Source organism: Hippocampus bargibanti, linkage group LG10 (genome assembly GCF_051943395.1).
Source record: "Hippocampus bargibanti isolate YZ-2025 linkage group LG10, ASM5194339v1, whole genome shotgun sequence".
NCBI lineage: Eukaryota > Metazoa > Chordata > Actinopteri > Syngnathiformes > Syngnathidae > Hippocampus > Hippocampus bargibanti.
Genome location: NC_142743.1, coordinates 2,983,909 through 2,994,781, shown reverse-complemented (window position 1 = coordinate 2,994,781; position 10,873 = coordinate 2,983,909). Strand labels below are relative to the sequence as shown.

General features: G+C 47.2%; 2 protein-coding genes across 2 annotated transcripts in view; both read left to right on the top strand.

Annotated features, from left to right (window-relative positions):
- Positions 1–353: 353 nt before the first annotated feature.
- On the top strand, positions 354–3,244 carry polr3f (polymerase (RNA) III (DNA directed) polypeptide F). Its single transcript, XM_089005619.1, has 8 exons — positions 354–664; positions 1,887–2,004; positions 2,080–2,224; positions 2,293–2,405; positions 2,480–2,623; positions 2,679–2,786; positions 2,853–3,044; positions 3,118–3,244. The coding sequence occupies exons 1-8, from the start codon at positions 603–605 to the stop codon at positions 3,193–3,195; spliced, it is 960 nt and encodes a 319-aa protein (XP_088861745.1). The 5' UTR covers positions 354–602; the 3' UTR covers positions 3,196–3,244.
- A 763-nt stretch (positions 3,245–4,007) lies between these two features.
- eml6 (EMAP like 6) overlaps positions 4,008–10,873 on the top strand; it is a 36,831-nt gene continuing 29,965 nt past the window's right edge. The window contains exon 1 of the mRNA XM_089005811.1: positions 4,008–4,243. The gene's annotated coding sequence lies outside the window, so the exon portion shown is untranslated. The remainder of the gene's footprint in view (positions 4,244–10,873) is intronic.

Here is a 10,873-nt window from a genome sequence, read left to right as displayed (position 1 = left end):
CACTCGGAGTTTTGCCCAACAAGAGACAATGTGTTTAAACACCACGGACGGCGAAACCAACACATTCAAATCACGATTGGCAACCCAAGATGGCCGCCACTCGCTTTACTTTTCGTTACGGTGAATCGGCGACATTGCACGCCGGTGACCTCGCGAACGGAGTTGAGAGGAGCACCCTCCTTGATAGGAAAAAGGTTATCTCGTAGAACGAAACGTGGCATTGCGCGATTGTCTTATTCGGTCCGAAAATGGTAAAAAAAATAATGGCATAGGTTTGGTCAGGCAACCTTTTCGACGCCCTCGTCGTTTGAGGACCTCTTCCTGCGATCTGTATTTGGCAGCTCACAACATTTTGCACGACGACAGCGTTAAAAACCATCCCGTATGACAGCTACGCCAACTCGCGGAAAGGGACGGTCATTCTTTACACAATTCAGCAACCGTTGGTGCGGTTGCAATCAGGCAATGTTTTGGGCGTCCCCCGCATGGCGTCATCTTGGAAGACCCCGGCCAGAGGGAACCATGGCCGGCTAACTGGCTAAAAGGCAATTCGGCGAGGATTAAAAAAAACGGCTTCTCTAGTGGCTGAGACTGCGTTCAAAATGTCCCAGGTCAAAGTGAAGAAGGAAACGAACAACTGTGACCCCGCCGAAGTTGAAAACAGGTCAGCGACTTTGTCTCTCGAGCTTTGAGCGAGCTTGCTTTCTATCTGTTTGAGTAACTTTCGGGCCGAGTGAAGGCTGGCGCGTGTGGCTGCCGCTGCTCACCCACAGAAAAACTGATCCTGTGACTGTGAAGCGACCTTGAGAGTTTTGAAAGGCGCTTATAAATGAAATGTATTATTATTATTTTATTATATAACTAATAGCTAGATAGCCACCCAGAGAGCTAAACAGCAAATAGATAGCTAATGGCAGCCACATTCACCAGCATTCACTCAACCCAGAAGTAACTCAAATAGATAGAAAGCCAGCTTGCCAACAGATAGCTAATAGATAGCCAGCTACATAGCTAGCCAGCCGGCTATATTGCTACATAGCTAATAGCTAGCTGGCTAGATAGCCGGCCAGTGAGCTAAACAGCAAATATCTAGCTAGCGGCAGTCACATTCACCAGCATTCACTCAACCAAGAAGTAACTCAAATAGATAGAAAGCTAGCTTGCGAACAGATAGCTAATAGATAGCCAGCTAGATAGCTAGCCAGCCAGCTATATTGCTATATAGCTATTAGCTACATAGCCGGCCAGGGAGCTAAATAGCTATCCAGCTGGATCAATAAATCAATAAATATTCACACTAAATGCTGATTTCATACCATCACGCCCCCCCATTTATTCGACTTGCGACAAGACGACTGGATTTATGATCAATTTTGAACATGAAATTAATGTTTGTTACCCCCAAATTGTTCACTACACTCATAATAATACATTTCATTTATAAGCGCCTTTTAAAGGCTGCATTATTATTATTATTATTATTATTATTATTATTATTATTATTATTATTATTATTATTAATAATAAATAGATAGAAAGCTAGCTAGCTAATAAATAGGTAGCCAGATAGTCAATAGCTATCCAGCTAGACAGCTAAAAGCTAGCCAGCTAGATATCGGATAGCTTCCGGGTTGAGTGAAGGCTGGCGCGTGTGGCTGCCGCTGCTCACCCACAGAAAAACTGATCCTCTGACTGTAAAGTGACCTTGAGCATTTTGAAAGGCGCTTAGAAATGAAATGTAGTATGATTATTAATTGAGCAGATGTCGATGAAAAGGTTTCTTCAGCCGTCGTCTGGACTACTTTGAAGGTGTCGGCCGTTTTCACTTCTTATCCAAGAGGCTTCGTCAGCACTTTGACGCAAGTGGCGCTCGCTGGTGTTTTTAGGATCCAGGCGCTGTGTCAGCAGTTCCCCCACGGCATCACGGACCAGGTGATCCAGAACGACATGCCGCACCTGGACGCTCAACAGAGGGCCGTCGCCATCAACAAGCTGCTCTCGCTGGTTGGTGCGCGGCCGCCGCCGCAGTCGCCGCGCGACCCCGGTCTCCGTCTGACCTCCGCTCGACCTGTGCCCCAGGGTCTCCTGGACCTGCTCCGGAATAGCGGCGGGCTCCTCTACAGGCTGAAGGACACGCAGAGCGCCAGGTGCGGCGGCAAGATGAAAGGTTCCGACAACCAGGAGAAGCTGGTCTACCAGATCATCGAGGACGCCGCCAACAAAGGTGGGCCGGGCGGCGAGTCGGCGTGCGAGCCGCCCGACTCGCCCGCCCACCCGCCCACTCGTCCGCAGGCATCTGGAGCCGCGACATCCGCTTCAAGAGCAACCTCCCCCTGACCGAGATCAACAAGATCCTCAAGAACCTGGAGAGCAAAAAAGTCATCAAAGCCGTCAAGTCTGTGGCGGTGGGCGCGACCGCCGCCATCTTGCGAACGGGCGGTTGGAAATGCGCCCAAAAACGGGCCCTTTTTGCGCGCAGGCGTCCAAGAAGAAAGTGTACATGCTGTACAACGTGCAGCCCGACCGCTCGGTGACGGGCGGCGCCTGGTACAGCGACCAGGACTTTGAGGCGGAGTTTGTGGAGGTTTTGAACCAGCAGTGCTTCAAGTTCCTACACAGCAAGGTAAGGAAGGTGGCGCGGTGGCGCCCGATTGCCCGCTAACGCGCCGACGCCTCAGGCCGAGTCGGCGCAGGACGCCAAGCAGGGTCCCCTGCTCCAGAGGAACGCCTCCTTTGCCACCTCGCACCAAGTCTGGAAGTACATCAGCGAGCTGGGCATCAGCAAGGTGGGTCGGCTCGCCGGGCCCCGCCCCCCGCCGGGCCCCGCCCCCTCACTTCCCACCTGGCTCCAGGTGGACCTGTCCGTGGACGACACGGAGACCATCCTGGACACGCTGGTGTACGACGGCAAGGTGGAGATGAAGGTGATGGCGGCCAAGGAGGGGACGGCGGGTAGCGTGGACGGCCGCGTCAAGCTGTACCGCGCCGTCCGCACCCTGGTGCCGCCCGCCGGCCTGGTCAAGACGCCCTGCGGACTCTGCCCGGTAACAGCGCCGATAGGCCGACCGCCATTCATTTTGGCTCTCACTGTCTCCCCCCCCCCCTTCTGTTTTGCAGGTGTTCGACGACTGCCATGAAGGCGGCGAGATTTCTCCATCCAACTGCATCTACTTGGACCAGTGGCTGGATTTCTGACGGCCCCCGCTCGCCTCTCCTTGTCCCCATTACCAATAAAGTTGATGCGTCTATTTTCTGGAGTTGTCAAGAGAAAAGTCTTTTTGTGATTGTGCCACATTGACTCGTTATTTGCCGACGCTTGTCGTCCAGTGGGGGGAATCCAACGTAAGCTTGATCTTCTGCTGATGAAAATCAACCTCCGGAATCCCACAAAATCGAATCGGACGTCGTCCGGCGCGGAAGCCGACCGATCGCTGCTTTCAACTATCTATGTGACGGCTTTATTTTCTGTGTTGGAGAGGCGTCCTACGTTAAGCGCTTTGTTCCAGATTCAGCTGTTGTTCAATCGCTCGATCAATCAAGACGGATTGGAATGTATCATTGTATTTCATTCTTTTCAAAGGAATGGGAAACATCAGACTCCCAATCAGAAAGCCTTTCATCGGCCCACAATGGGGAAATTGACACAGCAATCGCAAAATGTGATCCAAAATGGAATCCAACATGGAATCCGCAGGTGTATTTGACTGAACTGAAACGAAACGTGGATTTTTACAGGTCGGTTTGAAACCAAAGGACTCAATCTCCCGGCTTGCAACGCGGCCTTTGCGGCGGCCGGAAAAGATGGTTGCCGCTTCAACATCAAAGCGAGACCCTGAGTCGCCCAAGCGCTTTAAAGCGACGTCGTGCGGAGTCCACGATTCCTCAAGGGACGGCAAGACCCTCCTCCTCCTCCTCTTTTTGTTTCGTCTTTCCCTTTCCTGGTTTCAGGAGCGACGGTGAACGGCACGAGTCATTTTATTTTGACGGGCCGCGTCCGGATGCGGAGGTGTTAATTTTTCCTTATTCCCGGGCTCGGCGATTTGGTCCAATCTGGATTGTCCTCGCTCGCCTCCTTCGATTCCTCCGGTTCCAGCCTGCGATTCGGACTCGAGGCCCTGCCGCCGCGGAACGGCGGAGACGACGGGCGGACGTTCTCGGTCGCCGGAATCTCCATTTGATCGATCTTGGAGCGCGCGATCGAGAGATGGAGATGCCGATGACGTCAGAGGCAATCGGGCAGCAGGTGCGAGGATTATCACACGACCATCATTTTGTCGTTCACTCGCAAGACCTTCGGTTCCGACCCACTCACGTTTGGCGAAAATCACATTTACACGCGCGCACGCCCACACACACAACGTGAGCGAGAAATGAATTGTAAAAAAAAAAAAAAAAAAAAAAAAAAAACCACAACGCTAGCGAATAAATAGCTAATACCTAGCGAATAAATAGCTAATAGCTAGGGAATAGATAGCTAATACCTAGCGAATAGATAGCTAATAGCTAGCGACTAGATAGCTAATGCCTAGTGAATAGATAGCTAATAACTAGCAAATAGATAGCTAACAACCAGCTAATCGCCAGTGAATAGATAGCTAATCTTCTTTTCCTTTCGGCTTTTCCCTTCAGGGGTCTCCACAGCGAATCAATGTCCTCCATCTATCCCGGTTTTGTGCATCCTCTTCTCTCACACCAGCTACCTTCATGTCCTCTTTGACCACATCCATAAACCTCCTCTTCGGTCTTCCTCTCGGTCTCCTGCCTGGCATTTCAAGGCTCAGCATCCTTCTCCCGATATAGTCACTCTCTCTCCTCTGGACATGTCCAAACCATCTCAGTCTGGCCTCTCTGACTTTCTCTCCAACGCCTCTAATATGAGTTGTCCCTCTAATGGACTCATTCCTGATCCTATCCAACCTGGTCACTCCCAAAGAAAACCTCAACATCTTCAGCTCTGCGTCCTGTCTTTTCTTCAGCGGCACTGTCTCCAGTCCAAACATCATGGCTGGTCTCACAACTGTTTTATACACTTTTGCTTTCATCCTATCTGAAACCCTCCTATCACACATCACACCTGCCATTTTTCTCCAGCCGCTCCAGCCTGCCTGGACACGCTTCTTCACCTCTTTTCCACACTCTCCATTGCTCTGGACAGTTGACCCCAAGTACTTAAAATCCTCCACCTTCTTTATCTCTTTTCCCTGTAGCATCACTCTTGCACTTGGATCCCTCTCATTCACACACATATATTCCGACTGATCTTCATTCCTCTCCTTTCCAGGGCATATCTCCACATGTCTAGTTTCTCCGCCACCTGTTCCCTGTTCTCGCTACAGATCACAATGTCATCTGCAAACATCATGGTCCAAGGAGATTCTTGTCTAACATCGTCTGTCAGCCTGTCCATCACCATAGCAAACAAGAAGGGGCTCAGAGCGGACCCCTGGTGGAGTCCTACCTCCACCTTGAATTCCTCAGTCACACCGACCGCACACCTCACGACTGTCTTACAGTCATGATACATGTCTTGCACCGCACTGACATACTTTTCCGTCACTCCAGACTTCCTCATGCAATGCCACAGCTCTTCTCTGGGCACCTTGTCATACGCTTTCTCCAGATCTACAAAGACACAATGCAATTCCTTCTGACCGTCTCTGTCCTTCTCTATCAGCATTCTTAAAGCAAACACTGCATCTGTCGTACTCCTTTTTGGCATGAAGCCTTTGCTTCGGACTTTCCCAAGCGTTCTTGGGAAAGTCCGAAGCAGGAAGCAAGCTTCTGATTGGCTGCTGTTGTATGGATGCAAATTTCAACTGTAGGTAGCCTATGTTTGTGTGCTTGGCAACGATACACGTGGACTGTTTGCGCATGAAGGCGAGCGAGGGCGTCCGTGGCGAGTTTGGCGAGTGCGCGGTCAGGACAATCCATCCATGATTTTGCGGAGTTTAACACAAGTAGATATTAATGAGCTTGAGTAATTCGTTGTGTAACAAATATTGAATGTTGAATGTGATTCCTTTTTTCAATAAATGTTGATTTCTTTAACTTTCCACTTCCGATTGAAACTTATTAAAAACAGACGCAATCTTGATAAATCACAGTGCGTATGTTATTTTAATCTATTTACATTTCCTCCTCCCAGTATCTGCAAAATAGTATGTAAATGCCATATCTTGCATATTCCTTGAGACAAATTTATGAACTGATAAGGGCTTTTTTTCACATTTGAAAGACTGTTAATAAATCAATCAAAAACATCCCTTTCATCCCTTTGCTGATGTGAAGTGTAAATGTCTCCACTGCGAGACTAATAAAGGCAAATCCAATCCAAATTGGGTTGTAGTGTTCTTACTGTGCTATGAGGTTTGCACACACTAGATTTAAAGGACAACCGACATCACTTTTTTGTTTCCTAACTGACATCAGACATCTAAAATACCCAAAACATGCAGTATGATATTTTTAGTCAAATGAAAAACACCAATAAAAATGACTTCGAAACCGGAAGTGGCCATTTTCAGAAGGTCCTGCCCCCTCGTTCGTGGTGTCACGCCAAGACGTCTTGCATTGCTGGAGAATCAAAACAATGGCTTCAGATTCAGAGAAGATGCTTTCTTGTTACTCATCCAGTTATGAATAGGATTCAAATAGTTCTGAAGAGGAAAGCATACATGTTTGCAATCGATTAAAGAATTTATTCCGTGTCATTTTGAGGCATCAGGGGGGGTGGAGGGAATGTCGCACCCAAAAAAGGCAGAAGATGGCGACAATCTTCCGTGTGGAAATGGCTTAACATTTTTGTCACAACACACGAGGATTCACCATCGCGTTATGTGTTTTCCTTCTAATTTTGCCATGAACACGAAGTTTTCAGACCAAATAAAGTACCGCAAAATACATTGCGTGATCAAAGGACTGCTACAGTGTGTCCTTTCTCGGTCAGGGGCGTTCCTTCAGTTACGTGACGTGAGGACTCGTCACCAACTCAAAAACAAGTCTTCCGGAATATTCACCGCGAGTCTTAAAACGTAAAATATAGCTATATGCGGTGGAATCTTTGTAAAATACACTCAATAGAAGTCATTTGAAGCGATTTGACAAATTATGGACACAACTTGTCCGGAGACGTCGGTTGTCCTTTAATGCTTTAGTATATCCGGCCCAAACATTCCCTCCAAATGCTCCTGGCCCGGCCCCTCCATCAAATTTTAGAACCCATTGTGGCCCGCGAGTCAAAAAGTTTGCCCACACCCCTGGGCTACTACTCTTTCCCAGAGTTTCATTGTATGGCTCATCAACTTTATTCCTCTGTAGTTAGTACAACTCTGCACATCTCCTTTGTTCTTAAAAATGGGCACGAGTACACTTCGTCTCCATTCTTCAGGCATCTGTTCACCATCTAAGATCTTGTTGAATAACCCAGTCAGGAACACCACCGCCACCTCTCCAAGACACTTCCATACCTCGATTATTAAATCACCAGGCCCGAGTGCCTTTTCCCCCTTCATCCTCTTCAACGCCCTCCTCACTTCATCCTTGCTAATGTTTGCTACGTCTTGGTCCACAACAGTCACGTCTTCTACTCTTTGTTGCTTCTCATTTTCCTCATTCCTGAATTCTTCAAAGTACTCTTTCCATCTTGCCATCACACTACTGGCACCTGTTAATACATTGCCGTCTCTATCCTTAATCACCCGAACCTGCGGCAGGTCCTTACTCTTTGTCTCTCTGTCTCGCCAGCCTGTAAAGATCAGTCTCGCCTTCCTTGCTGTCCAGCCGAGCATACAAGTCATCATAGGCCTCTTGTTTGGCCTTTGCCACCTTTACTTGAACCGTGCGCTGCATCTCCTTGTACTGCTGTCTACTCTCGTCCGTCCTCTCAGTGTCCCACTTCTTCTTTGCTAACCTCTTTCTCTGTAGACACTCCTGCACCTCCCCATTCCACCACCAAGTCTCCTTATCTACCTTTCTTCCACTCAATACACCAAGTACTTTCCGACCCGTGTCTCTGATTATGTTTGGATTGGATTGGATTGGATTTGCCTTTATTAGTCTCGCAATGCTGTTCGCTGTCGTTTGCCAATCATCTGGAAGGACCTCTTGCCCACCCAGTGCTTGTCTTACCTCCTTCCTAAATGTCATGCAACACTCTTCCTTTTTCAACTTCCACCATTTTGTCCTCACTTCAGCCTTTGGTTTCTTCATCTTCCTCACTGCCAGTGTCATCCTACACACCACCAACCTATGCTGTCTGGCTATACTCTCACCAACCACTACTTTGCAGTCACTGATTTCCTTTAGATGGCGCCGTTGACACAAAATGTAGTCTACCTGTGTACTTCTGCATCCACTCTTATAGGTCACCCTAAGTTCCTGTCTCTTCTGAAAGAAAGTATTCACAATAGCCATTTGCATTCTCTTAGCAAAGTCAACCACCATCTGTCCTTCAGCGTTCCTCATCTGGAGTCCAAACCTGCCCATCACATCCTCATCATCTTTGTTTCCTGCGCCAACATGTCCATTGAAGTCTCCACCAATTACAACCCTCTCACTTCTCGGGATGTTCTGTATGACTTCATCAAAGTCCAACCAAAATTTTTCTCCTTCTCCGCCAACTCACATCCTACTTGTGGGGCATACCCACAAACAACATTGAACATCACGCCTTCAATTTGTAGCTTCAGACTCATCATTCTATCTGATACTCTTTTTACTTCTAAGACATTCCTGACAAACTCCTCTTTTAAGATAACCCCAACTCCATTTCTCTTTCTGTCTTCACCATGATAGAACAACTTAAACCCTGACCCTAAGCTTCTAGCCTTACTCCCTTTCCACCTATCTATTCACTAGCTAATAGCTAGTGAATAGATAGCTAATACCTAGCGATAAGATAGCTCAGAGCTAGTGAATAGATTTGAGTTACTTCGGGGTTGAGTGAACGCTGGCAAATGTGGCTGCCGCTTCTCACCTGCAGTAAAACTTTATCCTGTGACTGTAAAGTGACCTTGAGAGTTTTGAAAGGCGTTTAGAAATGAAATTTATAATAATAATAATAATAAATTTAATTTCCAAGCGCCTTTCAAAACTCTCAAGGACATTACAGTCACATAATTTCTTTGTGCGGGTGAGCAGCGGCAGACATTCGCGCCAGCTTTCACTCAACCCGGAAGTTACACAGCAGCAGCTAGCTATGTAGCTGTCTATGTAGCTGGCTAGGTATCTAGGTAGCTAGCTAGCTAGCTAGATACATAAACAAACACATAAAATACATACATAAATCAATACATAAACAAACAAGGTGGCCCGGTAGTCGAGTGGTTAGCACACCGGCTTCACAGTGCAGAGGTCGATGGTTCGCGACCCGGTCCGACCTCCCTGTGTGAGGTTTGTATGTTCTCCCTGGGCCCGCGTGGGTTTTCTCCGGGTCCTCCGGTTTCCTCCCACACTCCAAAAACATGCATGGCAGGCAGATTGACCACTCCAAATTGTCCCTAGGTGTGAGTGTGAGAGTGACTGTTGTATGTCTTTGTGTGCCCTGTGATTGGCTGGCAACCAATTCAGGGTGTCCCCCGCCTCGTGCCCGAAGACAGCTGAGATAGGCTCCAGCACCCTAATAAGGAATAAGCGGTACGGAAAATGGATGGATGGATAAACAAATAAATAAAATACATAGATCAATAAATAAATATATCGGTAGCTAGGCTAGGTAGCTGGCTAGGTTGCTGGCTAGCCAGATATATAAAGAAATAAATAAAATACATAAATAAATAATTATTATGATAAAAAAATAGTTGACGCAAATTGGCGCGGCAGAAAATGGAAGAAAATCAATTTGGAGTGCTCACTTTCTGACAGCATTCATGAAAACGCTAACAACAAAAATGCTGCTCATTGAAGCAATCGCAGCAATCGGATCAAACTGATCAATTGATTCATTGGTGCTCAGCTGTCAAATCTTTTAGAAAATTGAGAATTCCAAATAAGTGGTCGTGTGAAATCATTTTCCTGGCGACCTTGCGGAAGTCTGACAGTCTTATATAGCTAACTGTCTTGCAGGCTATCTGTTAGCTAGCTAGCTAGCTAGCTAGCTCGCTTTCTATCTATTGGAGTTCTGGGTTGACATCACTGCTTCACTTGAGCTATTTAGCTATTATCACGTAGCTCGAGGCAAAAAGGCAGCACTTGAGTGACGGAGGGGAAGGCGAGAAGGTAGGATCCGAAATACACGACGAGACAGGTATTGAGGAGCAAGAGTCTTTACTGAGACGTGTGATCAAAAAGTAACAAACGGGATTGTGAGAGGAGCCAAAATAATGGCAGACCTGACGGCAAGGTAATGGCATGGGTAACTTCCAGAATACTCCGACGAAAACGGTATTGTGCGATCGGCAAATATAGTCAGAAGGCACAATCAAAGGAATGACAAACAGCTGTGGGAACCCAGGTGAGTGATGATGGGAGGTGTGACAGCTATCGAGCTTGCTATCTGGCTGGCTCTCTAGCTGGCTATCTATTTGCGGTCTATTAGCTAGCTGGCTAGCTCTCTAGCTGGCTATCTATTAGTTATTTATTAGCTAGCAAATCTAGCTGGCTACATAGCTGGCTATCTATTAGTTATTTATTAGCTAGCTAATCTCACTATCTAGCTGGCTATCTATCTAGCTAGCTAGCTGGCTACCTTGCTACATATCTATTTGATATCTGTTTGCTAACTAGCTATGTAGCTGGTTTCCTAACTTTGCTATCTATATGCTATCTTTTAACTATCTAGCTAGCTAGCTAGCTATGAGTTATCTCTTAGCCAGCTAGCTAACTTTCTATCTACTGTATTTGAGTTAATCCAGGTTGAGTGAACGCTGGCGCATGT